Source organism: Argentina anserina, chromosome 6 (assembly GCF_933775445.1).
Source record: "Argentina anserina chromosome 6, drPotAnse1.1, whole genome shotgun sequence".
Taxonomy (NCBI): Eukaryota; Viridiplantae; Streptophyta; class Magnoliopsida; order Rosales; family Rosaceae; genus Argentina; species Argentina anserina.
In genome coordinates, this window is record NC_065877.1 from 36,468,759 (window position 1) to 36,486,642 (window position 17,884).

The following is a 17,884-nucleotide window of genomic DNA, read 5'->3' on the forward strand; positions in this document are numbered from 1 at the left end:
CAACAGGAAGTAAATCCCCAGCAGGGCAAACTAACTACTTCTTCCTCATACAACTCTCAATGGTAAGGAAACAATACAAAACACAGAAGACCATCCCTATCCCTGCAAACTGAAAAAAAGGGTCGTATGGCACAAACAAAATTTTGTCTCACTAGCTTCACTGAACAGGTTCACTTGCTTGTTTGTGAGAATTCTGATTGCAAACTGTGGTTATAAAAGCAAGTCCACGAATGAATCTCACCCTCTTAAGGACTAAATGTTCTCATAACCTATATTTGTACAAGGGGCCTTACTGAAGATATGGCCACTGAGTAACTGTGTGTTTGTGGGGGATGTCAGTGCCTGTGGGAGTGCCTTCGGCTAACAAAATGGGCATCTGCCTTCTCCTTGTTCCATCTCTGTAAGAGGGTCAGACCAATAGAACTATAGCCTACAGCAGCCATAACACAAAATTCTCTATATGGAGCCAAGGCCAGGGAAGAGAGATAGGAATAGTATCCAGCAAACAGGTATAGTGTATGCATCTTCACTTCTAGGTTTCGGATTGGAGGGAAAGAAACTAGGAAGGAATTGAACTGGGGGTTTGATGTGAAGATACCATGAAGGATCACACCTGTGGTAAGAGCTGAATCCAAGACCCACGGAAAGCTATGTTCTGCCCCAATTCTCTGCAACCACAAAGATACTAGTTCACGTTAGAGACAGTCTTGCATAGCTTAAACATCACAAAAGTGGTCATCACAACAAGGTATGAAATCCTAATGTATTTGCATGTAATCCATATGGCTTGGTCAGGGGTAAAGACACTTATGCATACAGCAGTTCTCAATGCATGTGCATTACTTTAACATATGCAGCATGATTGGAAACTATTTTGTATGCATCTTGATGAATGTTGAAAACTTGGTGCTTCTAGGTAGTCAATCATAGGGACCATTTGGTTCAGAACTTTGCCAACATGCTAATAGTATGGTGCACATGGATATAAAATGAAGATGAGAAATGTAACAAAAATATGGTCATCATACCTCCAACCAAGTCACAAATGATGGGCCAAACATGAGTGTTGCCGTAAGATGCAATATAAACAACCCATGCCGATGATTGAATATCTCTAATTGAGTTTCACCAAAACTTTTTGAAGAGTCTGGGCTATTGGAGCTCGTATCTTCAGAAGGGAAATTCTGCTTTGACAGACCATCACGTTTGAATATAAGTTTGTCAGATCCATCATTGCCGTCTTTCTTATAATCAAACAATTCATGTTTTCGTGCTTGGCTGCGAAATGAAGCTGTCAAATAACTGTTACAAAGACATAAAACAACTTTTAGGATCAAGTTTTTTTCAGATAACATAGGAAATGACTAATTAAGTTCGCAATATTATGCATACAGTAAATAGACAGAAAAAATATGTACGACTTGTCCAAGCGCATACCTGCAAAGTGCAGTATGACAGCATAAAGCATGAGAGAACAGGAGAACAAGCAGACCCAACCCTGGATGAACCAAGCATGCCAAAGTAATTGTAGCAAGTGCTGTAACCATTAGAGGATTAGCTCTTATTACCCTTAGCACCTGTTCAAAAAAGAGTTGTGAAAGTATGCGTCAGCATTCAACCTTTTCCAAGAAGAATTCAAGGAAACAAAGAGGGGCAAGTAAAATCCAAAGAGAGTTATAGTCTAATCAAATTTTGAAGTGCACAAATCACCACACACCTATATGAGAGCATTCAAAGACACACAGTTTCCAATAGCCACACAAGCAACACACCGTTTCATAATAATGCTTGACTTGGTATTTGGTAATGATGACATTTGTATTACAAGATAAAGTTTACCTTCCATGAACAGAAACCAAAGGACATATTCAGAAACCATTGAGAACTTTTTCCCGAAGATTGAAACCTGCAAACATCAATACCTATCATTTTACTTGTATAACACAATCTTTTATCCAATTGTGTACAAAGAGCAAGAAAGAAAGCTTACTGACCTTCTTTTTATGAAAGTATGCAGTAGAGCAGCTCCATAAAACGCGAACTGGGATATCAAAATCAGAATGGCTACCAAGCCATTAGCAAGGAAATAGCAGACAACTGAGACAATGGTGAAGCCAAAAAATGAAGGAGATGGTTGAGAAATCCAAAATCCGACAAGTAAAGAAAGACCGATTGGTGCAATAGCAAGGTAGGTAAATGGTATTGGAAATCTCAAATTGGACTCCAAAGCCTTCATCATCGAGGGTATGGGTAGGTTACAATCCCATGCACATGCTTGCCGCATCAGTGCAAAAAAGATAACAACAATGGAGAAACCAATAATCTGCAAGAGAACAGCCCCACACATGATCAATAGAACTGAATACAAAGCATACTTAAAAAAAACACAAAAAGAATAATGCCTTATAGAGCATAGAGCATGACAAAGAATACAGGAGCTTCTTTGAGCAACATTCTAACCCAACTGATTCAACCTGCCCATCCAACTAAGGGAAAGTTCCACTCACAATTTAGATTGAATGGGTTAAGTATATGACCAACCGCCAAAATAAAATGGTTCTTAAGTGACTATTAAGACTCGAACCAAGCCCTCACCACTAAGTCATTGTCACAATGTTCAGTTCAACAGATATTATATTCGTTCAGTATTCACATGATTTTGCATGTTTTGGTAGAACAGATGGAAACTCTCACTAGATTGTAATTGGGAGATGGGACAGGTCACATAAGAGAACCGCATTGTTCACTCATCTGTATGAAATATGATAGTTCCCAATCAAATAGCTCCAAATACTATACAGCAATGATTTAGGTCAATCGTTATATGACTTATATCTATATCTCAAAGTATATAATATATATAGCCGTTTCTGGGTACAAGTGTAGTTGCAATCAGGATTTGGCAGGATAACATGAAGGCAACTAAATATAAACAACATAGACCATTTCGGTCAAATGTCTATAACTTTCTACTCCCTCCAACACCTCACAGTATCATTTAAAAGCATAAAGAACAAAAGAAACTAAAGAATCACAACTGATATCCTAAAAATATCTTCTAGAGTACTGTTGAAAGTCATTACCTGTGAAGTATAAACAAGCAAAAACCTACTGGCAATTGCAGTTACAGAAACTGTCATCGCACTCTTATATGAACAATGTGGATCTACCTGAAGAAAAGCAGTGTATGAAAATGTTAATACCTTTACCAATCAATAATAGGAACAAATCATCAAAATTTGCTATTCTTGCTTCAATAGAACTATCCGTCTTGCATGAGTTGCATCAATCATATGAAACATTAAATGAAATTCTAGTAAGTATAGGTGAAATCGTACCACCAACATAACAGAGGTTTTCTCAGAACTTCTGGGTGAACTCCAAAGCAATGGTGATGAATCAACAACAATTGTGCCACTATACATATCTGTGAATACATGGAGACCTGACGTTTCATCCCAAGCAAATGCAACGGGTGGGAAACAGCGAAGTTTGCAGAGCTCTGTAAAACAAAGAGAGAAATAGCTTAGTCATACAAGAGAAACAATTTATGTCAACATTTATAAATTTATGTGTGTGTGTGTATTTCAAAGGAGTATATGACCCAAAAATATAGAACATAGAAGTGATGCTAGTTATCAAACTTCTAAGCTCAGCTCTTACTGCTAATATCGCTATCTGCAGCCTGTTCATCTGGAAGTCCAGAATTCTTTATTCCACAACCTGCTGTCTTCAAAGAGAATTTTACAGGCAGAAGGCCTAAGCTACTTGTGAATGATAGATTCAAAGCAAGGGGATGATCTTCCTTCCAAGATAGATCCTGCATAGTAACCCAAGTCATGACCAGTTAAATAAATAACCAAACAAGTTACAGCTACACTTACAATTTACAAATTCCAGGATCACCCAGTGTCATCAAAATATTAACCTTGTTAGAAAATCCAGACAGCGGAGGTGACCAAGAAGAGATCTCTCTCTCCCCTTCCTTGGGATTAAAAAACTGACCAACTGCCATGGAAACTGCTGGTGGAGGTCTGCCTGAAATACTCTGATCACCAAGTTTGCCAACCGTCATGTACAAAACTCAATACAGTTAAAATATCATATTTAAGAATATAAAGGACAAAAGGTTCAGTAACTGAGGATGACAGACACATGCAGCTTTTACTACGAAAATAACAATATGACATTGTTGAGAGTTTACAATTTCCCTTCCCTATATTAGACACCAGAAGAACTTCATAGTGTAATCATGTTTGATAATGCAAATTTTAAAGAAAATCAAGAACTATATAACCATACATACAATCTGTGACGGTATACTGAATTCTAACTGCATGTACTCTTCCAGATGTATGATTACAACACACTGGCCAAAACATATTTTACTGTGTCGAGAAAGACAATGAGATCAAATAAAGTTTTCAAACAAATACGAACTCTTCAGAAAATCTGAACAGAGTTGTAAAAGAAAAAGAACAGGAAGAAAAAACAGAAGGAAAAAAGAAGCATACAGTAAGTAGTCTAGCAGATAACACAAGGAACAACAATACAAAAGCCAATCACTCTTTTGAAGCATAAAATTCAGGGAAAACAATACCGGACGTGGTGCAACTGAGATGGTCAGGAATCTGAAACCGAGCATATCCTCCGGTCCTAAAAGGAGAATAGCTGAAGGGGGAGCTTGTTCTGTTTGGCTCCCAGGTTCAATCTAATAAGTAAAGCATATCCAAATATCAAATCATGCAGATGAAATCAGCACAAAAACGTACCAGAGAAGCCAGTATGACTAGCAAGTAGCAACCCATGAAAACGAAGCAACATTCAGTACCTGTCTTGGTGCTGGTCCTGATGGAATGAGCACCATCCTCGATGTCACCTCATGGATCCTTTTACATACTGGCAAGTCTGAAGTTGAGTTTCCTTTTTCAGGCCATAGATGAAGTCTAACCCCAGAACATGGAGCAAGGTTGGTCACAAACATGAAGTGACTTCTTCCATTGGATCCCTGCACAAATAGATTAAAGTATGAGCGCTATACAAAATGCAAAGAACAACGAAAATAAACAAGAGCTATCCATGAAACAAACAACTGAACATGAAAAAAGAACGAATCAAGGTATATACTGAAAATCAAACTTCAAAAGCATTGCGAGGGCAATAGATCAAATTTAACCCCTTTAATTCACAACAAAATAACTGTACAGATCACTTTTATTTCAAACAAAGGAATGCATGCGCAATATAGAAAATGAATTATACAACCCATAGAACCATGAACAAATTAAAGAATCCTGAATGAAAGTAACTCCAGAACAGTTCCCATATCACTATCAAGATGGTCAATGAAAAGTTTGCTGATGCTAACCAGTTTTCGAAGGTCCAACCACCGCCGCCGACCATCCATGGCTAAAACAGTGACGGTGGTTGTCTGAATATATAAGTCCCTCTCAAGGCCATCATCATTCCAATGAACATTGCTAGGACATGCAGCAGAGATAAACAGTGAATCTGCGATTATACAGTGTAAAATGAATACATTAACAATGTAAAGAAACTTCTGCATCCTTTTTAGCACTAATGATACAGGATCTATAAATACACCAATGGTCTTAGCAAACCATGAAGAATAATGTGGAAAAATGCCATCATATATTACCAGTTCTGTCTTTCACGTCTCTAGTTGGAGCATGTATTGGCAATTGAGACAATCGTGATTGCGTCTTCCAATTGAAACTCTGTGGTATTGCACTACGGAGCATTTTTGAGAATATTGCAAGTCTTATTCGTTTGTCAGAGAAAGGCTGGCCTGTTCTGGAGTCTGCCAAGCTAAGGAGAGTGTGTGATGCCTGGACAATAGCATATGTCATTATATCCCTACCTCATTTAATTGAATCTGACTTCCAAACATGACTTTCACTTACTTGGACAACTAGTTGATTGCACCATAAGATAACTTGATGCTCCATAGATAACCAAACATTTTTCATGCCGGTACTACTGATCATGAAACCATGGGTAGGCGGCACAATGCCATCAAGGGATTCATACTTGGTCCTTGCCTAAAACAAAACCAAGAGTAAAACAGCCAGAAATTAAGGGTAAATAGCCTGAACAGTTATTCACATACTTAGATTTTTGTAATCATATGATGCAAAATCAATAAATAAATAAATAAGTGCTGCATACACCCATAAGAACACTAATACAGTTACATACAACTTGAGTAAATTATGATATGCAACATCAGTTCAACTCTTTAATAATAGTATGCCAGGCATGTGTCAACATAGGTACCTGGTAATCATTATAACCACCAGAGATGGATATAACCACAACATTTGAGAGAGGAGGATCAGACAAGTAATGTCCTGCTGCAGTTGTTTGGACCTCATATCCCTTTCGCCATTCTCGATTAACATATCTATAGTAGTGAGCATAGGAAGGCTGTAGCGCTATAGGAGGGTATCTGAATGAAAGAGTCAAAAATTTAATTAACCTATGCCAACACTTTGAGAAAGCAAGACATTATCTGAACCACAATACTCACTGGTGTGGACTCGAAAGTGTAAGAATTGTTTCAACTGCTGACTTTCTCAAATGAGGGTTGACCACTGCAGCTCTTGCAACAAAACCACCCATAGAGTGGCCAACCAATATAACACTTTTTGGCAAAGTCACAGAGGTTGCGGCTCCTTCCCTTTCTCTAGCCTTGAAAGATTCCTCGTATTGATCCAAAATCTGCACGTGTGGTTATAGCCCATGTAGGTTAAACGTAATGAGAATTAGAAACTTTTGGAAGCAAAACTTTCTTCTACCAACTAAATAAACAACAAGCCGCTGCTAGCAACAAAGATGGTGCGTCCCCAAAAAGGAAGAATTGACAGGGTGAATATCCAACATAGAAAAATGCACGTCATATTTTGACAAAACTCCAATAAAGAAAAGCTCATGTACACACCTAGGTGCTGTGCTGTGGTTTACAACTCTTTCTCGTGATGCAATTTCAAATTGAAAATATTATGAAATCAAGGATCAAGCATCGCGAGATTCAAATCTCCACATGCATTCTAAATAAAGTAGTTCCTCTATGAGAGAGGGAGAGATTACCCTGTGAATGCAGCGGACAACATAACTTGCTTGTTGCTCTAGTACACCACTATCCAAAGCAGAATGTTCACCTTCAAGATCCACAGCAAACCAATCCAACCTCGAATCGTACTGATTCGGCAACTCATATCCACCTACATCCATATCCTCCTCCCCTCCCTCTTCAGGAGTCAACCAAGCTTCTTGATAAAACGTCCGGTCAAGCGGACCTGCCTGATACGCCCTATCAGATTCCGCCCCCAATGACCTCACCTGTACATCACAAATTCCACAAACCTAAAGCTCCCATCGTACTAAACACACACAGCAGAATCCACTGGAATCTGAAGACCTACCTGCTTATAGCTCCCGCCGTTCCCCGGAATAAACAGCACCGGAACGCCGCTGAGCTTCCGAAGATGCTGCTTGTAGTCAATCGACTTCCAGCCTTCGTGGTACAGATACAAGCCGTACTTCGCCGCCGGCGCTGCTGCAGCATCGGAGCTACTCAACTGTATCGGAATATACGTCGGATACATGTACGTCATGTTACAGCCGTTGGAGACCGGCTTCAGCAAGCCATAGATTCCGGCGAGGACTACGCCGAGGACGAGAACAACGAGCATAGCTATTCTGGACCTGGCTCTGAGCCCTAGCACCTCCTCCATCGTGACCGCCGCTCAAATCCTCCACATTCAAAATCGAGCTTCACGAGAATTCGGAATTTGGAAACAGTAATTGAGCTAGTAGAGCAGCATTAGATTCTAGTGAGATCCGTTACGGAAGTAAATGAAATGAGAGATAGAGAGTGAGACTATGAGCCTACGAGAGTAAAGAAGAAGGAAATGCTTACGGAGGAGATGAGGCGGTAGATCTGAGACGAAGCAGTGGGCGATGAAAACGACGTCGTGCAGTGAAATCGGAGACCGAGGACGGTGAGCTTTGGGGAGTTTGAATCAGAGAGTAGCAGAGTTGGCTATTACTCTCAGCAGTGCATCGGACTAGTCCAAAATTGGAAACGAAGTTATATACTGGGTGGATCGGTTTGGCGGGTCGGGTCGGGTTTGGGTTAACTTAGGGGGTGTGATAGATTCGATGAGCCGCAGAAACTGGAGTTGGTGTGAATTTTGAATAAATGATTTTAGTTTTTTTTTTCAAAAGTGGAAAATAGGTGAAAGCATGAAGTGATGATTATTGCAACTAAGATTTTTCTTTATTTTGATGGCTATTTATTGCTTACTAAATTGTAATCAGGAAGAATAAATACTTTCAAATATGATATTGGTTGATGTTAAATTTCTGAAAAGGAAAAAAAAAATAAACTCTTTGTGAAGTCTTCGGTTCTTGTAAATTAAGATTAAAGATTTAAGAATGGACATTTTCGAAAATGACATTTCTTGAGATATAGTTAAACCAACATTTTCATCCTTAAACATCATGAGAAGAACTTATCACTAATACAAGCACTTCATTGAGTTGGGATAATTCTTCAAAAAAAAGAGAGGGAGAAACAGATGAGTGCAATAAAATTAATTGGACTCTATTTATAAGAAATTTCATAATTCACAGGAAAAAATGGCACAACAATGTCCGAACTCGGCATGGCTCCTCACCAGAAAATGAGGTACATCTCACAGGCTCATCTAAATCCTACTCTCAGGCAACTCGTCTATCTTACAAAACACAGAGCATCACAAGGTCACATGGTATACCTTTGTTAATTGAAACACATCCCGACGGCTACCGAGGCGGAGGCGGAGGCCACCTGAGTGATTTAGCAGTATAAGTACCAGGTAAAGCCAGCAGGCTGCTATACTCTTTGCTTATCTTCTAACAGAATACACAGGCAGATGATTATGTTCTGGAGAAATATCGTGGTTTTGTCTCCTAATTAATATGAGAACTCATGACCTCGCAGTGAGATGTATTTCTTTACCCAGATGGCAATATCCTCTGCACAGGCTTGTGCCTGAGGTGTCTTGAGAAGCATATCTAGGGTTGCAAATTCATGAACTGCATCTTTATACTCCATTACAGGTGCATCAACATTTACCTTCCGAAGCTCCTCTGAGTAAGCAATGGCACGGTCTCTCATCCAATCATGTTCTGCCACCACTGTAAGGGTTGGAGGCATGAGCTTTAAAGGCGGTTGCCTGTCTGGAATGAGAGGATTGGCAGCTGGATGATCCAAGCTAAACTCTTCCTCGGGTAAGAATAATTTCCATGCTAGCATACACATTGCCTTGTCATAGAAATACGAATTTGCCAATTTTATTTCAGAATGCGTGGGAACACTGCCAACAAAGAACGGATACATAAGGACCTGTGCAACCACCTTTACAGGCTCCAGAAGCTTGCCCGCCTCTACAGCTTTCCGAGCTACATAGTCCGCAATGTTTGCACCACAGCTCACCCCAAGCAGAACACATCTGTTTGTTAAATCAGAACTAAGTTAGCAATTTGGCAATCTGGCTTTCACCTGAAGTAGATTAAAACGTGGAAAAGAAAACAAAATGGAAGAAATTACAGAACAGGGAAATGCAGAGAACTAATATGTAGATGGTGCTGCTGCTACACATGGTACTCCAAACTAATCAACACTATGAAGAGAACTAAAATGTATATATACTGATGCTAGTTTACATGATACTCTTTAAACTGATCAACAGACCTTCAAATTTTAAGATAGGTGCAAGAGAAACGGGCAAACAATGAAAACCAAAACAAATAAAGCCATTATGATAATAGTTCAATACACTAGAACCCCCTATACCAATACTTAGAGATGTGACAACAAGTCAGTATCATATGTTTCTCTTTAAATTAGTTCAATTTAAACCTTTCCTAAATGTTTAATTAGTCATTTGGACCAATATGCTAATACCAATTTCAAAAAAGCCACTTGTTAAATGATTATTAGTGAATCAGATTCAAGAAAGCAAGGATTATCTTAGATTCTTACATCAACACATGCAAATCCCACTTCAGCTTTTACTTCTTACTTACACTACTAACTCTTATCATCAAGAACTTGAAAAATTTACAAAAAACTGCGGAGGAAAACAAATACTTCTCTGTTAATCTACATAAATCCAACAGGTACTCTAATTTAATAGATCCATGAATCAGACAGGGGTAAAAGCAGAAACACTTCAGAAGAACTAACTAGCAAATAGTCCATATTATATACAGATAGGATCTACTGTGTCCAATTCTTTTACAAGAGACATAATTTCATTACCAAGAGAAACAGGAAAATACATCAGCCAAAAAGGAACTCAGAAAAAACAATAATATAAGCAAACTCCATAGGCCATCAAAAATCTAACAGCAACCTTTTCAAAACAGAAAAAAGAAAAATCTAACAGCGTCTATTTTTTTTCTCTCAAACTTTATATATTGAGTTTAATTTATATATAGAGTTGGAGCTACAGAAAAGGATAATTAATCTAATTTTCCCTCTAAATCCTGAGAAACCTTCTTAAGCCTTCAACTGGCAGAACCAATGCAACCCTTAAATTGACAAACAATAGGTCTCAGTTGACATCAATCCAAGTCCAGATGAGGTGGAAATGAGCTCAGAAGATAAGGCATTTCCACCACTTGCGAAACTGGACCAGGATCTGACTTGCAGTACACCCCTGATACTCTACGATAGCAATTTTGCAAAATGAAAAAGAATAAACTCAACTCAGATACCAGCCGCATATGAAAAAAAATCAGCTCATGGATCTAATAACCCTAAGAGACATTGACCACAAGCAATGTGGTTAACTCATGCTGATAAACTCTAAATCGTCGAGCACAAGCAATTGCAAACCACATTATAGCAACATCAGCAAAACTGAACAACTAAGAATCTATAACTAACTCCTACATGCCTGTTTTCTTCTTAACACATTAGACAGTTCAAGAAATCACTAATGGAAATAAACGAAATCTAAATCTTAGCTTCAACAACATTACTACAAGTAATGAGAAGTTAATACCTTGATGGATCTCCATGGGCAGCCAACCACGGCTCAACCATTGATGCTCCAAAATTATCCACAATGTGGCGATTATCCGACTTCTTCAACTCGGAGGCGCCCCCGCCCATGGACAAGTTAGCCAAATTGGCTTGCTTCCCAAGCCAATTCAACACCTTCAACCCGTCTTCAAATGCCGCCGGGTACCTATTCTCCGGCGCAAGCCTATACCCCACAGCCAACACGATGACGTCACACAATTTCGCAATCCGGCGACAGAAACAGTCGTTGGCCACCGAGTCATTGCTCCCACTGACCCAACCACCGCCGTGAAACTGCAATATCACCGGCAATTTCCGGCTCTTCTTAGCCGAATTGGCCGGGGAGTATCCTCTGTACACTCCGGCCCCGACTCCTCCTCCGGCCATCAAATTCAACCCCTCGGCGTCATTGCTAAACCCGTAGCTGTTCCTCCTCGGCTCCGCCCTCAACGTATTCGCCACCGCGGCATTGCCGTAGCTGTTCCGGCGGGAAGGATGGAACGGCGAGCCGTTGGGGCTGGGGCGGACGGAATCCGACTGCGACGGAGAATTGAGATCCGGCCGCTTGGCCCTAGCTTTACCGGACGGCTCCGGCGGACAGCGAGCGGACTCCGGGAGGAAGATTCGGATAGAGAGAGAAGTGAATGAATCGATGTGGATGTCCTTGGTGGCGACGCCGTCGTCGAAGAGGGGATTGGCGGCAGCGATGGTTTCTTCGGGGCGGGAGGTGACGCCGAAGGGGTCGAAGTCGTCGGGTCGGGTTTGGATCCGGTTCTGGAGACGGTGCTTCAAGAGGAACTTGAAGAAGACGCTGTAGAGCTTGACAGCGACGCTCGGCATTTTCCGCTCTCTACAGATTTGCAGAGACGAAAATGAGGAGGAAGCGTCGTCGTTTAGGGGGTTGTTGTTGTTGTTTATCAGTGTGTGGATTTGGGATTTGATCGGATTTCCTAGGGTTTTGGTTCTGAGATTGCTTGAATCTAAAAATGCCTTCTAATGGCGTCAGAGAGAGAAAGAGAGGGAGAAAGGAGATGGGCAGAAACAGAGACAGAGGAATAGCTTCATTGCTGGTCCGTGGTGTTTTTTTTTAAAAAAAAAAATTCATTTTTTCATTTTTCTCCTTTCGAATTTCTTTTTTTTTTCTCAAAAATAATTTGATATATCGGATCGTACTCTTTTATAAGTCATCGATTCCAAATGTTTGACGGTATTTGTAGAGGGGTTGACTCTCCCAATGCCGCTGCTGATCACCTGGTCAGCTGTTGAGCACCAGGTGGCGCTCAACAACCGTCCGATCTGACTGTTTGACCACTGTTTAACCAGATCGAAAGGTTGTTGAGCGCTCAACAGCTGACCAGGTGATCAACACTCCTCCCAATGCATGGTGCTGCACCCACAAAGTTTCAAACTCGAGACATTGCTTAAGCTACAATATCTCGTTACCACTACTGTATGCATCCGCTTGTTTTCGAATTTAATCTTTTGACAATGTGTATCTACTACTTTTCTAAATAAATAAAAATTATATCTACAACGTATCTATTATGTAGCCTTGTCTTTCCCTTGTATCGTGTTTTCTTGAGGAAATGTACCGTAGTCTAGTTGGTAAGATTTCAGATCCGGAGTTTTATTATTCAAGATTACATGTGGTATGCCGAAATCGGTTTAGGAATGACTTCACAGTTCCCGGCCCTTGTAAGTAAACTAGCTAATTATGGATCCGTGTAGGTCATATGATATTTGAAGAAATTAATCCCCAATTTCATTCTGGTGCGGGGAGTGAGTATTGATTCTTGATCATAAAACATCAATTTTTTAAACTGAAAAAGTATCCTCATGGTTTATAGATAATTCACAAATACTTACATGGAGATACATAATTTTGATTTCGAGTTCCTACACGTTAGTAAGCACATAAACGGGATTATTTTTAAGATTAGAACAAGGAATTCAAATAACAAGTAAACACAATAATAAGAACGACTTACGTACCCTCTTTCGAATTCTCATTCATTCTCTCTCATATTCTTTCTCAATCCCACTTTGGTTTAGTAAACTTGCTCATTATCTATGTTGGTATGGTCACGTACCCAACAAATGAAGCAACTTTTTTGTTAAGCTATGAACTGAAGTAAAGTGAAAATAGGATGGTGTTACAATAACTTTGTTGCTATTTGTACATTACTATAAATCAGATCTTCTTTGCAGACTACACCTTCGACAGCGTTGGAGTATATTTTGATGATGTTGACGATCGAAAAGGGGAGTAATGTTAAGAGGTGTTGAAAGTTGAAACATGAGCACTTGTATGAGAGCTTGAGGAACTAGCATCCATGGACTGAGAGGAATCTGTCCAACCATACTCCGGTCTGGACAAAGTCTTCCATTGTTTGAACTCAAAAATTTGCTATGGCGGTGGAAGTGTGGAACCATTAGCAGAAAGTGGTTGGATCTGGACAAAGTATTGTCCCATCAATGTAACCAAAGAGGTAAAGGCCTTGGAGGAATGACTCAAATTTGAACAACCAGGCTGAGTAGTTGTTTTCGTCAACGAAGATATTGAGGAGGGAAACACAGGAAGATGAACAAGCTACATGAGCTTTGAGACTGGAGTTGTTGTAAGTTGTAACCATTTTGACAGATTCAGGACAAGACTAAACTAGACCTGAGAAATTCTTGACCTGAGCTAAAGTCTTAACAATAAGTTAAACTTCTAGATCTGAGAGATATCTTTCAGCTTGAACAATTTTTCACAAGCAGCTGAATGAAAAACTTGAACTCTAGCTATCTGAGTAATAGAGAGACGGGCAGCAATATATAACTTCTAAAATTCTATAACTTTTGAATCTGAAACCATTCACGAAAGCAGAAGCAAAATAGTTTGATGATACATGACACAATACATGTAACTAAAGATTGATAATGATAGAAATAATACCTCTATTAAACCAAATCCAAAAGTATGTCAATTTCAGGCCCTTTTGTAAACTAGATACCCTGATGACAAAAGGAGTAACTTACTAGCCAAGTCTCCTATTTGATCACGGTGTCTGCGGCAGGAACACCCCTTTGTTCTCCTTCTACACCCAATCAGATATATACAGCCAACACCCTACATGGTAAACCAATATGAGGAGCCCCCTTCACGCTCTGTGATTGATCACCTGACATTCCCAATATTGGGTAACGAACTGGATGAACCAACAAGAAGATCAATATCTCAGAATTCATATAGCAATGTCAGTCTATGAACCGTGTAATAAATTGAATATCAAACCCAATGTGATCACATCATCAGGTTTTCTGACTTGCTAGCCAGAAGGTTTGCCCATGGCTTTTCTTGGGGACACAAGCACCGCTTCATTGCTTGCAGAAGCTTTCCTTGCAGCAATCTCTTCCAAACGCTTCCAAGTCAATTCACGTCTCAAACTCATTTCCTCCTCTTGGGCTTCATCTTCCTGGAATTTGATCAAGCATTCCTCAAAAAGCTCAGCGTCAATGTCAGAGAATATCTTGCGGACATTTAGTGTTAAGCTTTTAACTGCCTGGTTCCAGTGATTTCTTGCATTTCTTTCCAATGAGGGGAATATGATGGGCAATAAAATATGACGATTCTGTTTGATTAGGTTTGAAATGTGATCATTATTCCATAAAAAGAGTGATCTTTCCGCCACCTGCAATCAAGGACCAATAGGGGCAAATATACGTCAGTGACAGGGATAGCATAAGCAGTAAATCAGACCAATAAGGTGTAATTACGTGCGAGTGAGAGAGAGGAAATAAGCAAATTTACCATGCAGATATGCTAACCGCCTTTCATTGAAAAAAAAAACTATATCTTTTAATAGGACTTGAGTGAAAACGAAAATATAGGAAACTTTGTGTATCTGTTTCCGTACATTATCCTCAGTTGGTCCTTCTATGTAAAGAATAATTGACTAGGTACAATCAAACGTTTTCATTTTATTAACCTAGAACTGTACTCATATCAAATGAAGTGCAAGATTGCAAAAATAATTCAGACCAGAGTCTTAAGATCTAAGGTTGCAAATTTAGACACATGAAGAACACCTTTATCATTTTACCATATGATATAGAACATCATTATCTCCAATTTATTCTTGGCCCTAGCTAGATGGCTAGCACCTGAGGAGCACCTTTATCAGGTTAGCTTATAGAACATCATCATCTCCATATTATTCTTGGCCCTAGCTAGATGGCAATAAAAATTAATTACTAACATATATTTAGGATGATAGAAGAAGAATACATGCTACATGAACAAAGATTGTATAGAGCTCAGTATTCCACCATTCACAGCTAATTCATGCAGCTTAAACCAGTGATATATTGTGTTCCCATTAGCACCTCTAACTATACAAAGATCAATACAGGACATCTATAATTGCCAACGAAACAAATGAAGTGGTACCCACCAACCTGAAAATGTGAACTGCTCAAGCAACGGCCAACTTGGCGAAATAAGGGTACCATACAGCGCTGGAATTCTCCAGGCTGCGTAGCTTCTAAAACTTCTTCCAGCTCACCTAAGAACATGACCTCTTTAGAACTATTTGTAATAGGCCAATATTTTAGTAAGCCACGGATTATTGTATCAGCAAGTTTGCAGTCCTTCTCCACAAACTGCGTAATGCAATATGATAACTGTTGATGGTACAATGATACACATTTGGGCTTGTGGAGTGGAATAAGCACTCGAACAAGAAAGAGTTTGTGCTCTTCTTTCAATGGCAGAGCGAAACCGTTGATTATACTTCCCAAAATCTCTAACAGCTCAGCAATCCCATTATGCTTTTCAGTCTCGAAAATAAAATGGTAGAAGATGTGGTTGATTGCTTTCCTGATGAATGGGCGGTGCACCATAAATTTCCCATAGATACGGTGCAGAACCGTTTTCAAGTAGTCCCTTTCTCTGTGGTCGTCGGAATCAAAAAGACCTAATAACCTGAGAACAAATGAGTGATCAACATATCTCTTAGCCAACTTTGCATCTGTCTCAGGCGATGCCACAAATCTCAAGAACAATTCGTACACAACTTGCAAGTGCGGCCATGCCGGGTCCATTGAGGGCTCATCCTCTTCTAAATCAAAGGCCTCTAAAGCATTGTTTTCATGGGGTGGAGAAGTGAATGTTCTAAATAAGTTTATGGACACCATCTTTACGAGTTCATGAATGACACTTTCTGAGAACTTCCCATTAGCAGAAGCAATGTAATCCACAAGTTCTACCAATGTCTGTCGCTTGATCTCCTTTTCCTTGATGTTTTTCGTTGGGTCCGTGAAGTCAAACACATAACAACACAAGTTCAACTTTCTTATGCACAAGTTCTGCTTCTCTGAATTCGGAACATCTTTAAAGCTAGGTAATGCCTCGAATGAAGCCAATGAATTCCCATTAACCTTTGCATTCGCATCTTGGTTAACCTTGCTTCCATGATTAACTCCATAGTTGGGACCAGAATTAGGGCCTGAAATTGATGTAGTACCCGAGTTTGCATATTTATTACTTGTTGAGCCGCTTCTTGAACTGTTTGAAGCATTTGAAGAAGTGCTGGACGATCCTCCTTCACGATGATCACCTGACTTGGGCTTCCTAGGGAGTCTATTAAGTATCTGTTTGATCATAACTTAATTGGCTAAACAAGCTCTCTCCTCTTGCACTTTCAAACCAAACACTGCATCACTGAAAGAGCAATCACACAACTTCAATGAGCTGAGAAATTCCCAGAAACATTAACCCGAAAATCTCCCAAATGAAGCCAGAATCCAAATTCTAAGCTGCTTATATCTTCCTTGATTAAAACACAGATCTTCCTCAGCTAAAACGAATGTTCCAATCCAGTTGAGGAAATCTGGAGCAGAGATATCAAAAGCTGCATAATTCCAATGAAATAAAACAATGCAAAATCAGCAGTTTGCTCGGTTTCTGATCTCTGATCCAAAACAATCAAACTCAAACATCCAAACTTTGCTCAAGCAATACTAAACTTTGACCTCTAAACAATTAACAATCTAACTTAAAAACCCAGATGCAGAAAACCATCAAATTTTTCATTTTCAAAAGCTAAAGACTTTGACTTGGTGCTGAATACATCAAAAACTTCAAAATCCACTCTGAATCTCTGACCCTCTTCCCGAATGTTAACAACCAATTCAGCTGGATCAGAAAGAAACAAGATCTGGGGATGATCTGAAAAACCCATTTCAGCTTTCTTCAACAACTTTTAAATCCAAATTTTTTTAGCAAAGGATAAACCTAGTTAGCTTGAGACATGCAAAGAAGGAAATAAAGGAACAATCTTTGGGGAAGCTAATGAATGTCGTTAGATGCTTACCGAGAAAGTTGAGCTGCTTCTGCTTCTCGTTGTTTAAGAGAGAGAGAGAGAGAGAGAGGAGAGAGAGAGAGAGAGAAAATAGAAGATTTTGAGTGAATAAAAAGAAAGAAAAGAAAAAAAAAAGTGGGTGGGTGTTGAAGAACAGCAATCTTTGGCGGCTGTAAGGCTAATGTTATTGGATGATTTCTTATTTCTTATTTTTCTAATTTTCTTTTTTGGATAGAATATTTTTGGTTAATGAAAAAGGATGACTGCGCTCAATAGCATTTGCATATGCACTTGATGTGTCTTTTAATAAGTGCGGTTATAAGCTATGCGCCTGGTAAAATAGTTGAATTTCGTCCTAAATTTAGAATTCAAAAAAGAATTAGAAAATTGTGAAATCAGATTCACTTATTTCGACTACGAAGAGAGCGCATTCAAAACATCA

At 39.4% G+C, this 17,884-nt stretch overlaps 3 protein-coding genes across 6 annotated transcripts; all 3 read right to left on the reverse strand.

Annotated features, from left to right (window-relative positions):
• Positions 1–154: 154 nt before the first annotated feature.
• Positions 155–8,169, reverse strand: LOC126798805 (uncharacterized). 4 transcript variants are annotated; one of them, XM_050525866.1, is made up of 19 exons: positions 7,943–8,169; positions 7,446–7,832; positions 7,111–7,362; positions 6,551–6,741; positions 6,298–6,469; positions 5,925–6,062; positions 5,660–5,849; positions 5,369–5,511; positions 4,832–5,008; positions 4,601–4,711; positions 3,929–4,048; positions 3,664–3,820; positions 3,339–3,502; positions 3,084–3,170; positions 1,995–2,323; positions 1,840–1,906; positions 1,438–1,577; positions 1,029–1,278; positions 155–668 (listed from the first exon to the last, which is right to left on the reverse strand). In XM_050525866.1, exons 2-19 carry the CDS (start codon positions 7,755–7,757, stop codon positions 336–338), a joined length of 3,333 nt encoding a protein of 1,110 aa, XP_050381823.1. In that variant the 5' UTR covers positions 7,758–7,832; positions 7,943–8,169; the 3' UTR covers positions 155–335. The 4 variants fall into 4 exon arrangements, with proteins under 4 accessions (XP_050381823.1, XP_050381821.1, XP_050381820.1 ...); XM_050525864.1 differs by having other exon boundaries at positions 156–668; positions 1,029–1,302; positions 7,446–7,795; positions 7,943–8,168; XM_050525863.1 differs by having other exon boundaries at positions 156–668; positions 1,029–1,302; positions 7,943–8,168.
• A 432-nt stretch (positions 8,170–8,601) lies between these two features.
• On the reverse strand, positions 8,602–12,134 carry LOC126798516 (probable carboxylesterase 11). The gene is made up of 2 exons (XM_050525516.1): positions 11,079–12,134; positions 8,602–9,518 (listed from the first exon to the last, which is right to left on the reverse strand). The coding sequence occupies exons 1-2, from the start codon at positions 11,936–11,938 to the stop codon at positions 8,981–8,983; spliced, it is 1,398 nt and encodes a 465-aa protein (XP_050381473.1). The 5' UTR covers positions 11,939–12,134; the 3' UTR covers positions 8,602–8,980.
• A 1,834-nt stretch (positions 12,135–13,968) lies between these two features.
• On the reverse strand, positions 13,969–17,524 carry LOC126798621 (serine/threonine protein phosphatase 2A 57 kDa regulatory subunit B' theta isoform-like). The gene is made up of 3 exons (XM_050525630.1): positions 17,455–17,524; positions 15,539–16,992; positions 13,969–14,772 (listed from the first exon to the last, which is right to left on the reverse strand). Exons 2-3 carry the CDS (start codon positions 16,742–16,744, stop codon positions 14,410–14,412), a joined length of 1,569 nt encoding a protein of 522 aa, XP_050381587.1. The 5' UTR covers positions 16,745–16,992; positions 17,455–17,524; the 3' UTR covers positions 13,969–14,409.
• Between the last annotated feature and the right edge of the window lie 360 nt (positions 17,525–17,884).